The following is a 23,140-nucleotide window of genomic DNA, read 5'->3' on the forward strand; positions in this document are numbered from 1 at the left end:
TAATCTTATCTATATGAAATATACAGTAAACCTTCAGAGAGGCACTGCTTTGAAATTTAAATTTATTAGAGAATAAAGTGAAAAGTCATTCCCCAAAAATGTTACAGGATGTTTAAAGCATCACTGCAAATCAATCAGAAATCTTTTTTATACAACCATATCTAAATCCATTTAATAAAGCATGCTAATTTATCTGCAGAAGAGGATCATATCTCCCCTTTCAGCTTCTTATCTTACCATAATATCTCCTTTCGCTTCAAAGAGAGAGTGCAAAGCGTATTCTGAGTTAGTTCCTCCACCAGGTAACACACTGGAACAGCTCATATTTAAAAGGTCTTCCACTGTCAGAAATAAGTCAACATTTTACTGCTGATACAGTAGCCTGTCAGTCAAACATCCAGAGCCAAAGATTCTGTAATGCTACTCAAAGACCACATAGTTGAGGGCAACAGCTTCTTCCATACTCTCTCTCCTGAGCATCTCATCTCCTTTTTTCAGGATAACTCACTGAGGAGAGGATGTGCAGAGCGCATCCTTGGGACAGGACAAGCTACTACAGAGCCAGAGATCTACCTGTGAGGCAGTGATTTGCACGTGCCAGTGATGTTGTTGTGCCAAGAAGGCCCAGCCACGGTAGAGAAACAGAAATGAACCGTGCTGGAAGCAGGAAAGAACTCTGTTCAGGACAGATAGAATCCACCAACCCTGTCACATTTCCTCTCAGCTATGGTCACAGGACAGGCCCAGGGGCCATCAGCTGCCTCTGATCTGTGACCTCTGCCCTTACAAGACAGTTCAGTACCCAACTTCCCAGAACAATCCTTCCCCCTTGGCTGCCAAAAAGCAGTTCATTCAGACTTCACTTTAAATGCCATTATATAATGTTATTACTCTGAATCTGTAACATGTAGTTCTGGTCTTCCTCTGCATTCTCAGCAATTAATATTCTCCTGAACGTTTTGTACAGTACGCACATGAGAAATCAATGTGTATTTCTTCAACAGGCACAGGCTGACATAGGAACTTCTAAAACAGCAAATCATCGTACCTCTTTGTTGGAAGACTTTGTTCTCCAGTTCTGGCCATGGTTTCCAAACCAAAGTAGCCTTGTGCACGTCTTTCTCCATTAGCAATCTGTCCTGCAGCTCAGGAATATCAGCCTGGAACCTGGACCCGATATTGATTCGCCTGTAAAGATGAATAAATACGTAAGTATTCAAACTACACGAGGTGCAGAAAAAACAGAATTCACATTAGCGTTCACTTTATTTCCAACAAAACTTTTATTGCACTCAAGTGGCAGGAAATTGTGTCAGATTGCTTTATGCAATGCTCTAATCCCAGTGGGGTAAGTATTTTGAATACTAGAGAGAACTGATCTCTTGGGGGAAAACAAAAATTTCAATATGCAATTTAAACTGTACTGAGACATCACACCTTAGGGACAACCCAAGCTATCTTATATGCGTGACTAGCAAAGAGGCTAGATGTCAGAAACAGCAACTTTCTGTTCCATAGAGAATGGTACTCTTCAGCAGAGAGCAGAAAGAGCCATTACTGCTGAGGGACAATCCTGTTTGCATTTGCCTGGGGAACCTACCAGGTAACACCTTTCTAAAGCTCCACTGTAGATATAAAAATATATGTTAAAAACCTAAAGTACTGGATCAGCACATTTTCCTCACAGCCCTCTTCCCAGTCATCACTGTTGTTTCACTTTCAGTGGCTGCCACCAAGCCTCTCCTAGCATTTTTGAGCCATGACACCTAAATCTCCTACAGTCGCTTTGCTTCAAAAGTCCTCAGCCGCCATCCACAGAAAACTTCAATGAGTCCAGCTCAACATGATTTCAGGCAGTTGAATGCTACCTGCCCAGTTCAAAACACTTCAGGCCACATGCTCTAGGCTAGAGATAGTCTATAAAAGCAGTGACAAAAAAAATTGTTTTTCTTACGGTTCAACAGTCTGTTCTCCAGGCCCAGGCGTCACTGGAATGACACTTCCATCAATACTATCTGAAACAGAGATTGGAGTTTGAGTATTGCTGTGTTGCTGTTGGTGCACCACCTTTAGGGCTGCACTGACACCTCCCTATTAACATCAACATTACTCCAGTCTACGATGCAAAAATGACCCTTTATTGATATTTAGACAGAAACAGTCTAAATTGTTACAGGTAACAGAAATGTCCAAACTTGCAGAGGTTTCTACTGCTCTGATCATGGGTGATTAGACACCTTTTCTTGTGAAGCACTGAATAAATACTTAAAGTGAACCCCCTGTCTCAAACCAAATCTTTTTCCTCCACTTCAGAATGCTCAGATGCAATGAGAGGCATGGTGGTCCTTTCTCGAGGCAGACCACATGGAAAGATCATAGCCTTACTCGCTGATTAGGCTCCTCTATTCATTTTATGCCTCAACACTGCCTCTGCAAAATCCAAGGCAAAACTGGACTTTTCCTGTGATTTAGCAGAAGTGGCCATGCATGTGAGCACACATAAAAATCATCGATGTGATAACACAGGAAGACAGGACAGTGGCATTTCCTTTGTACTGCTGCTCTGTAAAAGTAATACTTACTAGACCGACACAGGAGCACCCGTGGAGTAGGTGTCAGGGGAGTAAGTGGCAGCTGAGTATGTGAGGTGCTATGAGATGAAGTGATAACACTGCTGAAGAGACCAGACCCTTGCCGAACTGGACTAAGCATCGGTGGCGGAGTGTAGGGGGGGAGCTCATGTGTCCGGTCCAGCAGATGATCTCCCAGAACACGGGGAGAGCGAAGCTGACTCTGGTACAGAGTGGCACCGGAGTGGGACATGCTGAGGTTGAAAGAAGGAGGAGGTATGAAGAGAGGTTCCGGTCTGTGCCGATACTTCTTCTTATCCTGCAATGGTTTGAAGTTTTCTTCCAATTTTACAGCACTTGGATGAGTTTTTTTGCTAGTTTCCTAAATGAAAACATGTAAAACCTTAGTATTCAGGCATGCTTAAACGTAGTTTGCACACAATCTCCTACAGGTTTGGGCAATGGCCACAGAAAAGCTGTAACCAGCATGCAGTTATTCAGGTACCACCATAATAACCCTGGCCAATACAGTATCTGGTGCTACACAGAAACCTCAGGGGAGTGAGAAAAACCAGGATAAATTAACCTCCACCTCTGTCAGCCAGCCCTCTGGGTCAAGGCAGGGCTGAGCCACAGGACAGACATAGAAAGGCTGCTGCCAGCTTTTGAAAGTGCTGGGAACGGCTCTCCTAGACCACGAGTCACCCCCGCCCTTATTCAACTCTACCCAGGCACCCTGGGCACTTTTATTTGCACTGAGCACACACACAGGCTGTTGGGAGATACTTCATGTGAGTCACTGTTTATTAGAAACTTTATATGAGAGCTTTTTCAATGCATGCATTTAGTTTGACACATGAGCTCAGTGAAATTACTGCAGTACTCAGCAGCAGAAAAGGAAGAAAAATGTAATAAATTCAAATTCTTTGCCTCTTATCACTACATTCCCATCGGCTTGATTACAGTCCAGCTGCAACAAATCTTGAACTTAACTCTCTCCTTTTTCCTTGGAGAAAAAAAGGGTAGTAGCTGACCATTTGGGAAATTCACACACTGTAACATGTGCAGACTTCTAGAATTTGAATTTTAAAAATCATTTAATAACATTTAGAGTACACAGAAGCAGAAGGCACAGGATCTGTGCAAACCTGGAATCTGGATTTCTGTGGGGTGAGGATGAGGTGGGAAGAAAGAGGTTCTCAATTTGTGCTTTAAGAACATGGTATATGAACACAGAATTAAATGTACTGCTTTTAGGTGTTCAGATTGTAAGTCATCTTTAGGATAAATCTGGGAAGTAGAATAAAATTTTTGACTGATGGGGTTACTCCATAATGTCTGCATCATCTGGTAAATTCTACTACTACATGAAGCAAATTACTGCAGTGTATGTTTAAACAACATACATCTTTACACCATGGGTGGTTCTTTTGAATCACATTCACCCAATAAAAATCATGTTAAACAAGCATTAGCACTGTCACCCTTTATCCCTAATTTAATAAGTTCCAGCTTGAGGAAATGTTTTTGATTACAGAGGTCCTGTCCTCTCTGTTAGATCATGGCTGTATCCTCTCCAACAGCTGTTGACATTTTTTCTCTGTGAAAAAAAATTAACTTTTGGAAGAGTTCTGCTTTTGCATGGAAGAAAATGCAGCCTTACAGAGGATTTTTTTGATAATGGACAGTGAAAATTACCTGAAAGGATAGATACAGTCCATCAGGATGGTGAACATTTAGTGTTCAAAAAGGAGAAAGGAGAAAAAATCCAAACAACCCAAAACCTAATAAAAATACCCAGAGGGCCAGATCAAAGTCTTTGATTAAAGGCTCATTTGGTACTCCTTTCTCACTAGTGTAAAGCAAACCAGCCAACCAAGACAACATCTTAGAAGTCCTAAATACCTCCACCACCTCTACGGCTTCACCTACAGTATACCTTAACTGCAGTGGGGCTATGCCAACTGCTGCTTTCAAAAAAGATCACACTGAATAATAAAGGAGATAGTGGCATCCATGGGCTCTTGATTAAGAATCACCCCGATACTTTTCTGAAGCTTGAGGAACTGACTCCTATTATCCAAGACAGAATGCATCCTTGTGGGCCCTGCTGCCGCACCTTGACAGATCCACTCTGGGTAGACCCCTGACGGACCTCCTTTAACTGCTGGCTTCAGCTCATCATCCTATTGCCTGGCTGAATATTTAGTTACTTTCTGCTGTTTGATTCCATCAGCTTTGTGGGAGCTTTTCTGGACAGCTCAAAGCACGGTATAAATAAATGCAACACAGCTTCAGTTCTTTGGTATTAGGAAAAAAACCCTCTCCAATGGCACAAAATCTTTTTAAAGAAGAAGAGGGAAACTGTAGATCTTTTGATCATTCAATGTTTCCAATGCTACTGCTTATATAAAAGATAGGGTCCAGAGAGGAAACTGCATGCATTTCGTTTGCTTGGGCAATAACAAAGACCACAAGCATCATTTTGAGGGAACGAATGCGCATTTAGCCAAACACTGGCAGATTTAATCAGTCACTTTACATACACTGCAGAAATACACAAGCCCAAGCCACCTACTCTGATGTCTCTAGAGAAGATCTCCCACTCAGAGCTCAAGGATTCAGAAAAGACTGTCCCTATTCTTTAGAGGAACTAGAAATAGAAATGAAAAATTGTACTCCTGAGTTACTAAGTATTGTGAAATGTTGGCTTTCCCAGTAAAGTGGAAGTTTGTGTGTAAAACCTCTGCTTGAAAGGACGAGAGAAAAGATTTTATATACATTTAAAATTAGCGTGAATGTCTGAGTGAAGGGTTGGGGGGGTGATAAATACATGGAATATTTTAAGGAGTCACCTATGATGGTATATGCTGTCCCCTTGTTTGGCCATCAGCCTCTCATGGAGCAGGAAAAGAAAAAAAATCACAAGAGTATTTCTCTGCATTGTACAGATAATACCATACAGTGCTTATACTCCCCAGTAATCCCTTATCATGTCTGCCAACATGGATTTGAAGGAACAAGCAGAATCTGTTCCTACACTGGAATATGAAATAAATACTGCTTGCTCCAGGACTCTTTCAGGAAAACAATAAAGAGCATTTTCACATCTCATTCAAGTTCTCATCAATTCCTTGTGCTGCCTGACAATTTCAGTTTTACGAGCGAAATGAAAGCACTAAGCATAGCTATTTTTTCTGTATCAGAACTCTCAGTGATTAACCCTCCAAGCTGATGCATGCACAGGGAAAGGGAAAAATTACTTCACTGCAAAACTCCAAGTCGACAAGCTTCATATTGGCTTGGAGCACCCACTCTGAGCACTGCACTATCTTCAGCTGAAATGAGCAGCACATATATCTGACTTTAAAGAACAGGAAGAAATAAAACTGCCGAATTTAAGCAATAACATAACAATGAAGCAGCCTGAAAAGGAAAAAAAACAAAACCAGTAAAAAGATAGTAAATCCCTTTGTTCTAGTGGGATAAAATAATATTACATTCTGATTTCAAATTACTTATTTTCAACTGAGATCTTGATTCCTCAGCAAAGGGAAAATAAGTATTTCCAAATCATGGAGGAAGACATGCCGTGATGCTACAAGACTTTTTTTTGTTTGTTAGGAATCATAAAGAGTCCAGAAAATATTTTAAAACACAGATGTTTTAGAAAATAGCGGCACTATAAGCAAAGGGATTTAACAAGCACAGGACAGTTAGTGGCAAGAAACACAGCACTCACAGAGGATGAGCAGGGGTTGGCCACTTTTGGACTGCATGGTGGAGAGTAAGTCATCTTCACGAGAACGGGCATCTCGTCATCTGACACAGAGTTGGCAGGCTTGTCTGTGACTGTGGCAGCGCTGGCAGAGGGCTGCGTGCTGGGCTCAGGTGACAGAAGCTTTACAGGGACAGACACTGGCATGACGATGGGCGCGAGGCTATCCACCTCTTTAGGCAGCGGCTGCTGTGGTGGTTTCTCTCCTTCATCCTGTACAGACAATTAAAGGCTTTCAGCCCGAGTGAGGGAGCGCTGCTTCTGGATCGATACACTACACAATGTATGCACCGTGGCTGGAAAGAAGTGGCCAGGGTTACAAAACACACACCAGCATTCCTTCCTGGGACTCTTTATTTGCCTTCAATGATGTTGGCAGATTACTTATGATTCCTGCATAAGATTCAGCCTTGGTGACAAATAATCACCTGAAACACCCTTACAAGATAACTTGCAGGAGGGCAGATAAACACATCTCTTTATATCACTACAAACACAGAATTCTCCACTACTCACCTAAAAACAAAGACACAAACTGTAACTTTGGTAGCTTTTTACCTTCCTATGGTGTTCCTTCTTAGGACAGAATTTCTAAAATATTGGGATAGAGAACGACCAACTGACTGTTATGCAGAACAACTCAAACACGTTTTTGGTTTGGCATTTTTTGATACCTATAGAACTAAAACACTTCGGAAGAAAGCTGTCAAAGATTCAAAAATTCTGCTCCTTCAGTTAAAGCCTGGGAAGGCTTCCAATAAAAATCCCTTAGTCATCCAAGTAGTTCAAATAAAAATAAGGAAGACTTGATGTTCCTGGTATTTCTAATATAATAAACAAACATGCAGGGGAAAAAAATTAGACACTCCTGACATGACTTTGTAGGGTGTTTCTGTAATGTGCAGAGAAAAGAGAAGGACAAACACTGATTTATCCTCCCCCACTGTCTCTGACTTTAAAACAAGACTTCTGGCCTATAACCTAACAGAATTATGTGCATTTCTACTTACACAGGGTATGACATAACAAAACAGCGCTGAGAAGAACAAGTTTTGACAGCAAAGCAAAGCATGGCAAAGCAAGCAAACACAAAAGGAGAGTGCCAAATACTGAAGTAAAATGGACTGATACCTGTTTGAAGTTAGGAGATGCTCTTACTCCTCCATGTGACCTCATGTGACCATTTAGAGCAGGTAAACTCTTAAACTCCTTCAAGCATATTGAACACATTAGCTTGTTCTTCGCATCAGCTCTCTCAGGAAGCGTTTCTCTGTTCTGGCCACTATATTTGTTTTCATTTTTTTAAGCATGGAGCAGAAGAAAAAACATTAATTTGGTATGTTTCCTTTGTTGCAGAGGAAGCTTTTTTAGTCAAGGAACTAAATGAAATTTTACAGCTAGATGGTTATGAAGTCATAGTTAAGCATGTGGTGACTGCTGTAGAATACATGGCCAATAACCTAGATGAGCTGCTCCCAAGATGGGGAGAAGGGAAGTTTTGAGTAGGATGTGCTCATCAAAATGTGGGTCTCAATATAGGGTCTGAGAACCCATGAGATCCATCATGACAGGCCTACGTTTTCCCCCCTCATGACACCAAATTAACAAGTACTTGGACACAATGCCTCTAACTTATGGTAGACAACCATGTTCATTGTCAACCTCAACCTTCAGACGTGAGACCTTAAGAAAAAATTAGAAGATCTCTGCTGCCAAAGTTACAAATCCAAACCACACACCATTCCTTCACTTATAAATGCAACAGAGAGCAAACTGCTCCCCTGCTTTTGGGTGTTTTTTTAGTTTCCTTCCCATACCCCCCCTTTTTTTAAATTTATTTGATTTTATTGTGGAAGGGGGATTGCTGGAAATCACACAAACTTAAAATCACAAAACACAAAACTAAGGATGTTTCTAGGAGAGCAACAATTATTACCTACCCAGACTGCATTCTTTTCCCTCTAAACTGCAGAACTTTGCATTTCTCATATTTAAATTAAAAAGACCAAAAAAAATTTTAAAAATACCTTTGTTCTGGGGACAGCTGCTGCAGTCTGCCTTCTGACAGTTGCACCTGCTATCAAAGGAGGAGAAAGGAAAATAAGGGAAAAAGGAGAAAATAATTTTTCAGGAAATATTAATGCATAAATGAAGATCCTTACAGCACTAAGTTTGCATTTTGTGTATGATTTTACTGATATTAAAAGCCTCTGAGAGCCTGACATCAAATCAGTCCCCCTGTGAGCATAGCTAGTGTAAGTTTTCTTCCATTCACCTATTGTTGAAGCCTTTGTTCTGACCCAGAAGCACTACTTTTGGAAACAGGGAGTTTACTAACTGCTCCTGAACAACTGAGCCTGCAGGTGTTGAAAAAATCAGCAAGAACGCTTTGTTGTCACTGGGTCCCTCCTCCCCAGAAACCGAGGCAGACCTTCCCAAAGCCTCTCAGAAGGAAAGCAGCAGTGCCACAGCAGTAGTTCTGTGCTGCTGCTGCCAGCCTGGCCCAGAGCCAGCCCAGAGATGTAGACAGAAGCCTATTAATGCAGTTTCCCAAAACATCCCAGAGATGCCCACCACTCACATCCTAACCTTCTAACTGTCCTGAAGCCATATGGTTTCCACACCTTGCTACTCTTCTGCAAACAAGTTTGGCTGAGCATGGATCTGGAAATACTACTTACCTGAGGCCATGTGGTGCTGGGAGAGTCTTGCTGAGAGCTTTTGTTGTTCAGATGAACTCCCAAGGGTGGCAAAAGTGTTCGATGAGGGATGGCATTACCTACAGAATTTACCTCCTGCCGTGCAGGATCCTCTGTGGTCTCTGGTGGAGTGAGGCCAACGTGGGAATTCAGAGGTGGCACTCTGCTCTTGCTCTGGTATTGCTTCTGCTGATCTTGCTGCTGCTGCTGCTGCAGTAAACTCTGTGGGTACAAGTGCCTGTACTGTTCATGGGGATCTTGGAAGCAATACTGAGGCACTGCTCCCAACTGGATAAGCTGCACAGGATGACTAGGATCCTGAGAGTACTGGTGTGGTTCATGCATAGTCTTTGGATCAGGTTCTCTGTGATATGGAGGAAGTGGCAATTGCATCTGCTGCTGCTGTTGCTGTAACTGCTGCATGACAGGCTGTGTTTGGTAATACTGAGCGATTTGCACTGGACACTGCCGCTGCTGCCGAGCTGGCTGCTGCTGCTGGATCTCCTGGATCGAGAGCCGCTGGTGTCCCTGCTGTGGCTGAGCGTAGTACTGAGGCTGCTGCAAGTGCTGCATCTGCTGTGGTAAGAGCTGCTGGGACTGCATTTGTGGAACGTGCGTCTGTCCCTGCTGAAAGGCAGAATGCATCTGCATTTGTGATAAGTGCTGCTGGTAGTCGTAGTACAACTGTTGGTGCTGCATGACTTGCATTTGTTGCTTTTGCTGTGTGCTTGCAAAATTCTGTTGCGTTTGCTGTGGCACTGGTTGATATCTTTGTACAGTGGAAGTTACAGGCTGCTGCTCAACCGCTGGCTTCTGGGACAGCAGCTGCCTGAGTGCACTGTCACCAGAATTATCCACCATCGAAGACTCGGTGTGCAAAACCTGAGCCATGTTGTTGACTTGAATTCTAAGATTTTGGTTAGCAAATACTTGCGTAAAGGAGTCCAATTTATGCAGGACCCCACTGGTAATTTTTTGCGATCGATTTTCACTGGGTTGAGAGTAAGAATATTGGTATCCATCATGGGAGTCCCCCTGCCCGAGGGGGCTCCAGACTGCGCTTTGATTATTCAAATTGTTCCTTGCTGGGACATGGTTTCCTGAGCCAGAATGTGTCCAGCTGGTTTGTCTAGATGTATGCATTGAACCAAGGCTTTTTGAACCTACAGGCAAAGCTATACTGTCCCGTGAATCTTGGGGAAACTGAGGGGAGAGGGGGGATGCCTGGGGAGCATCCATAACAGACGTCCCATAGCTATGATTTAGAGATGGAAGGGAGTTCATTTGGTGTTGTTCGTAGTACAAATTCTCATTGTTGTTGGCAGTATGGTTAGTTTTATACAATTGCTGGTCCCCCATTTTTGGTCACTTCTGTTCCAAACTTACAGGCACGCAAACCATGGAAATCTCTATGAACCCTGAGAAAGCTGAGTGAGGGGAAGGGAGGGAGGGGAGAAGAAGCTAGAATTACTTATAATTCAGCATGTCCATGTGCATCACAAGGACTAAAATCTCCTCCAGTCTGTCAGTAATTCCAACCTCAGACTCGACGTTGCTTCACATCTTCAATAAGTGGACCACAGCACAAATCCTACACAGATCAGTAAGTTCAGTGTGCCAAGCACCTGTGGAGTAAGTGAAAGACAAGGTAAATGCTGACTCTGTGCATAAACTGTTATTATTATTGCCTCAGAGGAAACTCTAAAATCTTCTAATTTGAAATCCATAATCAGATGCAAAATTGTAACAGCTGGGCTATTTCAGAGCAGTTAGACTACTTCATCTCATCCCATTATCCGGCCTCTTCTCTAGTGCTCCAATAAAATCATTCTGCCAAACCAATAAAAGCTTATTCTTCGAAACTGTCTTTTCCCCTAAATTATATGAACATTCAAGCATTGTAAGCTTGCCACATCCTGCACCCTCATGACTAATTTTAGTCAGACAGTTGACTATCAAGCCAAGTCACAGACTCACAGAATGGCTGGGGTTGGAAAGGACCTCTGTAGATTACTGGTTCAATGCCCTGCTAAAGCAGGTTCACCTGCACATATCTCCAGAGGAGGAGACTCCACAACCTCTCTGTGCGGCCTTTTACAGTGCTCTGACACCCTCCAAGTAAAGATGGACGTATCATAACTAAGATGGAATTTCCCATGTTTCCGTTTGTGCCCGCTGTCCCTTGTCGCTGGCCACCACTGAAAAGAGTCTGGTTCCATCCTCTTGACACCTGCCCTTAAGAAATTTGTATGCATTGATAAGATCCCCTCTCTGTTTTCTCTTCTCCAGGCTAAACAGACTGGAGCTAAACAGCCTCCCCTCATAAGAGATGCTCCAATCCCCTAATCATCTTCATAGCCCTCTGCTGAACCCTCTCCAGCAGTCATCGTTTTTGAACTGAAGAGCCCAGATCTGCACACAGCACTTCATTTGAGACCTCACTAGGGCTGAGTAGAGGGGCAGAATCACCTCCCTTGACCTGCTGTCAATGCTCTTCCTAACACCCCCCAGGATACCATTGGCCTTCTTGTCCACAGGGGCACACTGCTGCCTTAGGGACAGCTTGTTGTCCACCAGGACCCCCAGGTCCTTCTCCACAGAGCTGCTTTCTATCAGGCTGGCCCCCAGCTGGTACCAGTACATAGGGTTATTCCTCCCCAGGTGCAGGACCTTGCCTTCACTGAACTTCATTAAGGTCCTCTCCACCCAACTCTCTAGCCTGTCCAAGTCCTGCTGAATGGCAGCACAGGCTTCTGGCATATCAGACACTCCTCCCATTTTTGTATCATCATGTACATTCTGTCCCTTCATCCAGGTCACTGATGAGCAAGCTGAATAAGACTGGACCTGGTACTGACCCCTGGGGAACACCACTAGCAATAGGCCTCCAACCAGACTGCATCACTGACCACAGCTCTGGGATCAGCCATTCAGCCAGTCCTCTTTCTACCTCACTGTCCAAGCTTGCCTATGAGGATGTTATGAGAGACAGTGTCAAAAGCCTTGCTGAAGTCTGGGTAGGCAACGTCCACTGCTCTCCCCTCATCCATCCATAGCCAGACATTCCATCATAGGAGGCTATCAGACTGGTCAAGTGGTATTTCCCCTTGGTGAATCCATGTTGACTATTAATAATAATAGTAATAATATAATTAATAGTAATAATAACTGTAATCTTCTTTTCCTCCAAATCCCTAGAGGTGACATCCAGGATAAGCTGTTTCATCATCTGTCCAGGGATAGATAGAGGTGAGGCTGACTGGCCTGTAGTATATATGCTAAGACCAAACCAGTCAATGGAAATCTTTTCACTCCCCTTACATTGGGAGTGCTGAACTCCCAGCTTCTGTTCTATCCTCTCACATGCAACCTTTTATAATTTTTACTGTATAAACTGTAATTCAAAGTAACATTTTACAGATGTCTGTTTTCAATAAATAAATAAAAAATACATAAGCACATTATAGGGTTGTTTGACTATTCCACAATATGATGCAATCACTGTGTCTACAATTGCACATATGCACAGAAGTACAATATGTTTATGCACTCATAAATATGTTTTAACATAAAAGCTGATTCTGAAGTTTAACAAGAGCATAAAAATATTAGACCAAAACCTTAACTCTGCCTCCCTCACATCTGATTTTCTAAATGTAATGCTCTCCACCAAAGACTCCTGCATACTGATGTCCTTACCTTTTTAAACTTAGGAGAATCCACAATTTAGATGGATAAATGTGAAGTCACTGATGGAGAAAATTTTAACCATTGCCAGATGCATATTAAGGAGAGTTTGTGCTAGCAACAGCAAATAAGGGTAATGCATAGCTGTAGGCAGAGAAAAACCTTTTCCGTTCTAGCATAATGTATGACAGAAAACCATAGCTCCCAATGAAGAGGGCTTGCAATGTGTACAGTTTGTGTAAACCATCTGCAACCATCAGTATGTAACATTTTCATGAGACAAATAATAGCTGAGATTAACTGCACATTTATTTCCCCTTTCCAGAAATATACAGTGCTTCACAGTTTCTCTGAACACACTCCCTTCCAGATTTTTATAGATGAACAATTAAAGAAGATAGGAGTCAACAATGAATAGTCAGGCTGCCAACAGGATTTTTCATCCACAACACAACTTCAAAGACTTCCTATTAAAAATTATGAAGGGCAACTAAACAAACCTTCCACAAAACATTAAAAAGGCATAAAAATAAACACTGTGTGATATTTCATACTGAAAGGCCATCAACGTTTAGAGGAAGAGGGGGAACATGCAACTCGTTTTATGCCTGCCAAGTTAAGAAAGCTCAATTGAGATGGTCTGAACACATCTTCTCATAAAAACTGGATCTCTAGGTAGTAGACCTTTTGTATAGGAGCTATGTCCTATTTTACTTCTTAACAGATCTGTAATTTACACCAAGTTCCTTGGTTTTGACCCTTCTTCTTGAAGTTTGAAGTTACAAATATTAGTCAAAGGACAAGAAATAACAGTGATACAAACCAGTGAGGGAGAATAAATGTCTCCAGGAGACAATTAAAAGACCACAAGAATTCCAAGAGTAAGGACAGTAAGAGACTTATTCTTAAGGGAGCAAACAACAAGATTTTGTTAAAAAAATTAATCAAGTGGCCAACCAGACCCCTGGCCCGTTCTCTTCCCACCAGCAGGAGCGTCATGATGGCAGATGCTACCGACTGTACCAGCAGCCATAGGCAGTGTTGTAGTCACCACAGAAAATGCCGTCCCTTGGGCACCCACCAAATTCCACTTACTGCACCCTTTCACCTGGGGGTTACCTGTCACAGTTCTTAGGATACTGGGAAGCAGTCAAGAAGTTTTATAACCTATTCATCAGCACAAACACCACCTCTCTTCCCCTCTCTCAGAATCAAAAAAGAAAAAAAAAATGCTCACAGAAATTTCCTCTCCAGCAGCTCTAGCATCCTCAACTCAACTCTGGTTTGGGAGTGGATTACAGTTATACATCACAGTTATACAGAAACATTTGTAAAAATCTGAAAAATAATATGGAATATTATATTAAAATACCAATCAAATCACAGAAAGACTGGGAAGTTTAGTCACTATGAGAACCACATTCGAAAAAATTTGCATTGTTTTCAAACACCCATTCTCCCCTCCTAAAAAAAAAGGAAAAAAAAAGAAGAACAAAGAAAGATGAAAACATTCCTTTCAAGTGCATCACTGATCTAGAAGGAGAAAATGTGAAGGTTTAAAAAGCATTGTTATTCTACATTCAGGTAATAGGAAAAAACCCATATAGGGATGTTAATAGAAGCATAATCAGTAATAAACCAGTCCCTTAGATACCAAATATTTTTTTAGTTCTCAAACAGGCTTGATGCTGTATACAGCAAGAATTTGCTATTGGTTTTAACAGAATGCTAACAATATACATTTCTTCTTGGATATCCATGAGAGTATATGAGTGCTGCATACAATATATTTAAGGCTTTAGGGCCACCAAAGTCTCTGGCCAACTGAGAAGCCATTGGCAGCACTCTGAGTGACTTCCATTTCTTTCAGTGACAGGAAGAAAAGGGTGCTTTTTCTCCTTTTTGTTTAGCAGTGATGCCTAAACACCCATCACTGCCATTTATCACAAGTCGTCTGTCTACTAAATAGTTAAATCAAACAACTAAAAGCAGCAGGAAGTTTACAGAAACAATGGTTCTGCAGTTCTATGTTTCTTCTCTTCCTAATAGTCATTTATGCTATTTAACCTACTACATTTCTGACATTACAGATACATCCCAATTATGCAATCATTACCAAGAAACATGAAAACAAATGCAAACGGACAGAAACATTTCTGTAGACTGCCCAGAAAGAGAAATACCCTACTTAAGTTTATGGATGAAATCTGGACTCAAGCTAATGGGAATTCAATTGATTTCAACAGAGATAAGGTTTTGCTCCAACTCTTTTCTCATCATTTCAGCAAGGTCCCCTGCAAATTGTACAACTCCAGTCTCCAAACTAAAAGCCAAGATGGCTGAAATGTCTTTACACACTCCAGCGTCAAACACAAGCATCTAAAAGGCAATACAATTACTCCTGGAAGTATGTAATAACTTCATTCTGGTAAACGTGAAATGGAACAAAATTCCAAAATTATCAGTCTTCAATAAAGGTGATTCTATTTTTCTCCTTTGTAAACTATTCACTGGAGAGCCAGAAGAAGCTGTGGAGTTCCCAGCACAGGATGGACCCTATTGAAGTGAGTCCAGAGAAGGTGATGACAGAGATGGAGCACCTCTCCTGTGAGGAAAGTCTAAGAGAACTAGGATTGTTCAGTCTAGAAAAGAGAAGGCTTTGGGGTGACATAACTGTGGCCTTCCAGTACTTGAAGAGAGCCTATGGAGAGAGACTATTTACAAGACCTTTTAGTGACAGTACAAGGGGGAATGGTTTTAAACTGAGGGAGAGCAGGTTTACATTAGATATTAAGAAAAACTTCTTTGCCGTGAGGCTGGTGAGACACTGGAACAGGCTGCCCAGAGAAGCTGTGGATGCCCTATTCCTGGAAGCGTTTAAGGCTCTGTTGGATGGAGCTCTGAGCAACCTGGTCTAATGAAGGGTGTTCTATCCACGGCAGAGTAGCTGGAACTAGATGATCTTAAAGTGCCTTCCAATCCAGGCCATTCTATGAACTTAGAGAAGAAAATAGGCAGTGAAACATCAATAAGATGGTAGTTAAAAAAGAAAACACTCCCAGCTCCATCACATACCACAGAAGCCCAAACCTGTAGAATTTTTCAAATTGAGTAAATAACAGATCAAACCACAGTCACGCAATCGAACTGCCTAAATTCACATGAATTTCAGAACAAGGCATCCACTCCAAATAAGTCGCTGCATGAAAGTTGGGGTGGGTGTGGGCTGCAAAACCAGCCAGAGCCAGTTTCAGAACTGAGTTAATGGCGAGGGATGACAAAAGACTGTACAAGAGCAGATGCTGAAGGAAGCAGACTCATTAAAAGGCTGTAAAGTTATTATAGCACTGCACTGATCTAACCAATCTCGGTAGGCTGCATGGCTGTGTTTCAAAAAGGAACTGGATCCTATGGTTTGTCCAACTTATTTCAAGTTTTTCAGCTATTCCTTTAAGCAAAACATCTACGTGCTTTTATAGATTAATTACCAGTTAGCCTGAAAAAAAGAAGACTGGATAAGCTGGCAGATGCAAAAAAAATCCAAAAGAAAACACCCCTCCATGTTCAACTAGCTTCTTCAGGACAGAGTACCTGTACATACTGACAAGCAACAGCATCAAGCAGATGCTCATCTGCTGGGGTACCAACTCCTCTTGCGTCCCTCCCGCCCTCTGGGATGGTAACACTTCAGCTAAAGCAAGCTTAACCACCACTCTTAGCAGCCTAAACTGTGTTTTGTAACACTTCAGGCATGCTTGCTCCAGAAATGTGTCATTGCTGTGTGTTCTCCCAACACTGCAGACATGTTTCAAATCGTGCCTTACCACCTCTCAGTCACAGAAGCTGAGACAGGGCTTTCTCAAGTTGCTGTCTTTCTGCTATTACAATATATGCTTCATTCTTAACTGCAGATAAGATAAATTCAAAATCAAGTTGTCCCTTCCCTTCTTTTGCTTCAATGTTCCCCTCCCATTAGCTTCAACAGAAACAAACCAGGGTTTATCTTATTCAATTTTTAGCCTTTTTTATGAGAATGTCTTTATTGACCTGTTTTGTTATTCAGAACTGTCAGATCTCCTGCCAAGCTATTCCTAAATGAAGACAGCCATCATTCACATCATCTTGCTCTCCGATTTCCTTTAGGACAGACGCAGGAATAAAAAGCAGTTCCTTCTCCTCTCCATTCTGCTAAACACCAGTGCTTCCAGCAGCCTCTGTCACACAGGCTGACCACAACCCAGCCTTTTAAGGGACAGCACAGACAGTCATGGTTTTCAGCTGGGCACTACACCACTATGAACCCACGTTGAAGAGCAGCTTTAAAAACCAAGAGAGCACCATCTAAGAACACCTAAGCACTACCTAAGAACGGACACACCTGCATTACTTAAACCCACCTCTCAGGTGTGAGGCTGGCACTACCCCTGTATCTTCAGATGAGAGTAGTGCTGGAAGGCTGAAAAGCACAGAACTGGGAGAGGAAGGGTGGCATATTTCAAAGACCCCCATGCTCTTGCAGGCTGTTTAGTTACCAGGTTTGTCCTTATAAAAGGGAAGGAGAGGTGAGATGATAACTCAAAGATCTACTTTTTTTTTTAAAGTATCTACAGAAACCCCAAAGACATCTGATATAGCAATAAGGAGAAGCAGAGACTGAAAATAAGAGTCAAAAGGTATCAGGACCATGGCTATTTTAGTTAGAATAAACTAGTAGCAATATGGATTTCAAGGACCAATAATTTTCTATAGCTGTCTCAAGGACAAATGTTTACAGGGATGAAAACCTTTTCATCCAAATCCTGGATAAAGTCTTCTATGGTTTCTACTGCATTTCAATTTCAGCTGGTTTTCGATGGCAGAGATCTCGAACCCATGCCCATATCTGTCTACAAACCCCAAGATTAGCACTTTTAGGCAAAACCAGCACAACAAAAAACCTTCACTTCAGTATACAAGAAAGTAGGCAAATAAAGGCATTACAAAAGTGAACACGACCGAAAAGAAGCAAAACATTTAGCAGATTGATTTTTATAGCAAGCATACTAAGAAAGCTATACATGCTTAAAATGGAAGGGAAAAACAGATTAGCTGCTTTTTAATATTAATGCTGGTAATTCTTCAACAGTTGCACAAATCCTTCAAAAATTATCATTCCCTTTGCAGCTGAGCTTCTTCTGCAGTGCAGTTGGAAAGGCTGCTGAATCTCATGTGGCTGCTCATTTAAGCTGTTCCCATTTCCACTCTTAAGAGTGACTAGAATGTCCTAATTCAGTTTAATAAAGAACACATTGGACTTGGGGGAGGGGAGAACAACGATGGCATTGGGAGAGGAACCGAGCAATTTCTCTACTTCAATGAAATTTAAAAAAAGGCAACAACAACAACAAAAAAAACCAACAGCAAAACCAACAGTTGATCATCTCAGGAAAGTCTCTAGAAAAGGGGGAGGAGAAAGGAAGACAAACAAGAAGAAACATTTTTCTCTCTTTTTGATCTAAGTTGTAAGTAGAAAATGCATTCTGAGGCAGTGGTAATTTAATGAAAACCTTTTTTTCCTCCAAACTAACAGAATTCTGGTTATTCAAGAAGAGGAGGCTGATTTCTAAATAAAGCCATTAACTGAATTTAGTTTAAGGGAGATACAATTTCATGAGTCCCAAAGAAACGAAGAACGTTGTTTCAACAAATCTGATTATCTTTGCTGTCAGTGAATTGGTGTTACAGTTTCAAGGTACTCTGAAGGCTTTGGAGAACTGCAACTGAAGCAGGTATCACATTACTTCATAAAAAATGGCAAATGTAAAATTATGTGATCTCCTCACAATACTGATTAAAAATAAAAATAAAAGACAAGCCTTGGCTAAGGCCAGAAGGGGACTTGAATTGCATATTCCATGACTAACTGACTAAAAGCATACTGAAGACAGCACTAATTAAAGTGATAAACACAGTAGTTTATTTTTTTTAATATTCACCAATACATTACTGCATATTTGATCAAGGCTGAAGCTGTCTGTGAAACTTTATTTGAAATTTCTTCAGCCAGCCTGGGTTTACTGACTGCTTAGATGACATAAATCATAGTCCCTTCTGCTCAGGGCAATACTCTCAAATGCTTCCTGGAAAAGAGACATGTCCTATTAGCAAAATTGCCCTCAACTTCATATTTTAGTTTACTTCTATTACTGAACTGAGTGACTTGTTACTCCCCAGCAAGATCCTAGTTCTGCAGACATGAGAAGCCACGGGTATGAAGATCTTAGGACAGAGAGGTTAGATCTTGTTCACTTATGGTATGTGCTACATTACAATCTCTGGTCCCTGCTGTTGATATGTGGGAGGGAGAGCGATTTTTAAGCCTTTTCACTCAAACATCAATGCATCAGCTATTGCTGTTACCACAGCCAGGATAAGCACATACAATTTTAGTTCAAGGTGAGCATCCTTGTAACACACTTAACTGGTTTCTTCCTGACCTCTGCAGTGTTTAAGCTCTGTAGGGTGTAATGTGATTTCTTTTTTTCTGTAACTGTAAACGCTCTGAAACAGTCAAAGAACATATGCTAGGATTTACAAAAACAGGCAAGGAGGAAACATCCTGAGACAGATAAATAACTAAAAAAAACAAGCAGAAGTAGTAGTATGTGGAAAATGGCATATGTCTAAGCTCTCAGTGGGGAGGGAACAGCTATTTTGAGCCTGGTGTATCCCCTAAAAGAGTTTTCAGAAATGCAGCTGCAGGACTCTCTGAAAAGTCTATCCCTCTAAACTACAGTATGTTGGTATCTAGCAATGGAACCAGGTCAAATGGTTATGCAGAACTGACCACCATGGCTTCTGCTTTTATTTTTTTTTCAAATTAAGGTAATGTCCTTTTGCTTGTATGAGACAACACAGCCAAAGTAGTCCTTTAAGAAAGATATAAATGTGTGTGTATCTCCTGTGTCATACATACTGTGAAATAATATTTTACAAGATACACAGCCAATGCACAACTAATCATATTTGAGAAGCCCATCAATAAAGTCAGAGACTCAGAAGCCCAAATTCTGGAAAACAGTCAAAAAGCATTGAATCTATTAAACAAGCCAGCCTTAGAGAAACTGGACATATGCTGCAACATTACCTGATTTTTGAGCATTTGTGAGATTCTTGTATCTTGAGCTCTCTTTGCCATAACATTTCATGCTGCTGTCATTCTGTGATCTCAGAGTGATGTATCTAAACAAAGCAAAAGAATGCAAATTAGTTTTTCCCCACAGGTGACTATCTTCTATCACCACCTTGGCCCAAAGCACGAGCAGACCTGTGGCCATGAGCTTCCTATTGTAACACAACAAAATACTAACTTCTATTCAAAAGAGTATCTCCAGGTTACTCTCTAAGTCACTACTGCAGAGGACATCCAGCAGCATGCAACTCCTTTAAAGAACCACCAAGCATCCCTTTCCCATACTGACAGTGAGAGACTGCTTCATTGTCAAATCTCTGGCATTGATACATCCACAGTCCTTCAAATTAAAGACTGAAATACAAGTAAATGAATCTTTACTTTTTACTCAGCTTGGCACCGACTGCAAAATGAGGAATGGGCTTTGTGGATGCAATAAATGAAACATCTTGCCTCTACTGCAGACACCATAAAGATTTCACAGCATCCCAGGCTGCTTTGACAGAACCCAGTGGCTTCTCTTATGGAGAGGAGATTTGCTGGCCCAGAGCTTGCAACCTACATGATGAGTATCACACAAACAAGAGAAGGTATAGAAATCAGGAAGGGAGGGATTAATGACAGTCATAGATGTGGGAGATAACAATCAGGCTGTCACCCAGTGCAGAAGAGATATCTAGACAAGGCATCTTAAATTATTTAAATGAAAACAACACATTTGTTTTTCTAAATGCTGCTGCCTAGATGGCTTTTAGGAAAGGCCCTCAGCACCTGAGGGCATTAAGAAGGCTGGCTGACATCACTGTGAGGCCACTCTACATAACCTTAGAGAAGTCATGGAGATTGGGGGACATCCCGGAAGGCTGGAAGGTGGCTAATGTCACTCCCACCTACAAGGAGGGCTTAAAGGAGGATCCGAAAAATTACAGGCCCATCAGCCATACTTCAGTCCTTGGGAAAGTTACAGAACGAATCCTGCAGGGGGTTATCACAAATCAAATGAAACATGTGACTGGGAAAAGCCAGTGTGGATTCACCAAGGGCAAATTGTGCTTGACAAACTTGATTGCCTTCTACAACAAAGCTGTTGATGTGGGGCAAACAGTAGACGCTGTCTACCTGGATTTCTCCAACACTTTTATATAGTTTCCCACAGCCTCCTTCTAGAGAAACTGCTGTGTTACAGTCTGGACAAGTGGTCCATGTGGTCAGTTGGAAACTGGCTCACAGGTGGCCCCAGAGAATGGTGGGAAATAGCTCCTTTTCCAAATGGCAACCTGGCACAAGTGAGGTCCCCCAGGGACCAACACTGAGCCCATCACTGTTTAATACCTTCGTAAGTGATCTGGAAGATGGCATAAGTGTACCCTGATAAAGTTTTCTGATGATACCAAGCTAAGCAGGGAAGCACACGCGTTGGAAGGGAGAGCCACCCTGCAGGAAGACCTGGGTAGGCTGGAAGAGTGGGCTAACAAGAACCTTACAGAGTACCACAAAAACATGCAAGGTCTTGTGGATTGTACCAGATGATCCTTGAGGTTCCTTCCAACCTGGTATTCTGTGATTCTGTAAAACAAGCCTGGAAGCTTAGGGTGCAATTCACAGCTCCATGATATTAATGGAAAACTCTTCATTCACACTGAGCCCTGATGGTTTTGGAAAATCATTCCAGGCTTAAGAAGAAAAATGTAGAAGTGATCATAGATAACCTCAGTGAGGTCTGTCAGCATTTACTTCCTCTCACCTTCATGCTAGATTCACTTGCTTAAATTATTCTTTTAAAATCTCTGATAGTAAGTCCCAAGCGCTGTGACACTACTACATACAGCAAGAAGCTGCCCCCCAAGTCCAGCACAGAACAAGTGCCCTCCCTTAGTCAACCAGCAACACAAATCCAAACAGCTCCCCTGTCCTGCCCAATGCCAGCCTCTGCTTTCCCCTTCACCTTGGCCCAAGCCCACAGAAAACAGACAGGTCCACTGCAAAATCCAGACACCAACCCATCAAAACACGCACCATGAGAGACAGCAAAGTCTCTTACAAAGGCTGACCTGCCTAAAACATACTTCTTCAACAGAAAACCTGAGCTGATGGCAAATGCTGGTAGCATCGCCCAGGGATATATGGAGTTTCTTGGATCAAAGCAAGTTTTTGCTTAAAACATTATCACATTGAGCCCCAGTAACTAAAATCTGTGCACAGCCACATCCTGCTGCAAACATGAGCTGAAATGCTACAAACGTCCCCAAACACAAACCTGCTTGCATCCCACCAGCTTACAACTTTTCTAAGCAAATCCATGAATTTACCTCTTTGTCAAAATAAGACAAGTTTTAATAAATCCTCACATACACGGTGCCATACCTGACTTGGTTTTTATACTGGTAATTAACACCTCCAGGTCTGTAACAGGCATACTAAATGTTCTAGACAACAGATAAATGTGTACCATTTCTGTTTGTAACAGGAAATACTCAGACACACACAGAAAACCCGAGGTTAACACCAGTGGAGCCAAGCGACAAAATGTTGGGGTTTTTTTGTCCCAGTTTAACATAACTGTTTAGAACTTGCCAATATGGTTAAATTTAATCTTAAAAAAGTAACTGCTATATCCTGGGATGGGGCAACCCAGGATGTATGTACAGACTGGGGAATGAGATGCTGGAAAGAAGTTCCACAGAAAGGGACCTGGGGGTCCTGGTTGATGGCAAGCTGAATATGAGTCAGCAGTGCCCTGGCAGCCAGGAGGGCCAACCCTGTCCTGGGGGGCATCAGGCAAAGCATTGCCAGCCGGCCGAGGGAAGGGATTGTCTTGCTCTGCTCTGCACTGGGGCAGCCTCACCTTGAATACTGTGTGCAGTTTTGGGCACTGCAGTATAAGAAGGATATTAAGCTGTTAAGAGAGTGTCCAAAGGAGGGTAACGAAGATGGTGAAGGGCCTTGAAGGGAAGCCCTGCGAGGAGCAGCTGAGGTCACTTGGTCTGTTCAGCCTGGAGGAGACTGAGAGGAGACCTCACTTACAACTTCCTTGTGAGGGGAAGAGGAGGGGCAGACACTGATCTCTTCTTTGTGGTGACCAGTGATAGAACCCGAGGCAACGTCCTGAGGTTGTGTCAGGGGGGTTTAGACTGGATATTTAGACTGGATATTAGGTATTCCCTGGAACCGGCTCCCCAGGGAAGTGGTCACAGCACCAAGCCTGCCAGAGTTCAATAAGCATTTGGATGATACC

The 23,140-nt window shown here is 42.1% G+C and overlaps 1 protein-coding gene across 8 annotated transcripts in view; it reads right to left on the minus strand.

Moving 5' to 3' along the window:
* The window catches only part of TRERF1 (transcriptional regulating factor 1), a 102,239-nt gene that overhangs the window by 12,238 nt on the left and 66,861 nt on the right, over positions 1 to 23,140 (minus strand). For 4 of the 8 annotated variants that reach the window (XM_064648320.1, XM_064648322.1, XM_064648321.1 and 1 more), the window contains 9 exons: positions 19,861 to 19,955; positions 9,030 to 10,672; positions 8,376 to 8,425; positions 7,480 to 7,630; positions 6,313 to 6,561; positions 2,583 to 2,952; positions 1,955 to 2,015; positions 1,049 to 1,188; positions 238 to 341 (listed from right to left, as the gene is read on the minus strand). In XM_064648320.1, coding sequence (XP_064504390.1) covers positions 238 to 341; positions 1,049 to 1,188; positions 1,955 to 2,015; positions 2,583 to 2,952; positions 6,313 to 6,561; positions 7,480 to 7,630; positions 8,376 to 8,425; positions 9,030 to 10,406 — 2,502 coding nt within the window. In that variant the 5' untranslated portion in view covers positions 10,407 to 10,672; positions 19,861 to 19,955. Of the gene's footprint in view, positions 1 to 237; positions 342 to 1,048; positions 1,189 to 1,954; positions 2,016 to 2,582; positions 2,953 to 6,312; positions 6,562 to 7,479; positions 7,631 to 8,375; positions 8,426 to 9,029; positions 10,673 to 13,971; positions 14,073 to 19,860; positions 19,956 to 23,140 lie in introns of those variants that run through there. The other 4 variants (XM_064648325.1, XM_064648324.1, XM_064648327.1 and 1 more) reach the window with 4 other exon arrangements.

Source organism: Pseudopipra pipra, chromosome 3 (genome assembly GCF_036250125.1).
Source record: "Pseudopipra pipra isolate bDixPip1 chromosome 3, bDixPip1.hap1, whole genome shotgun sequence".
In the NCBI taxonomy this organism is placed as follows: domain Eukaryota; kingdom Metazoa; phylum Chordata; class Aves; order Passeriformes; family Pipridae; genus Pseudopipra; species Pseudopipra pipra.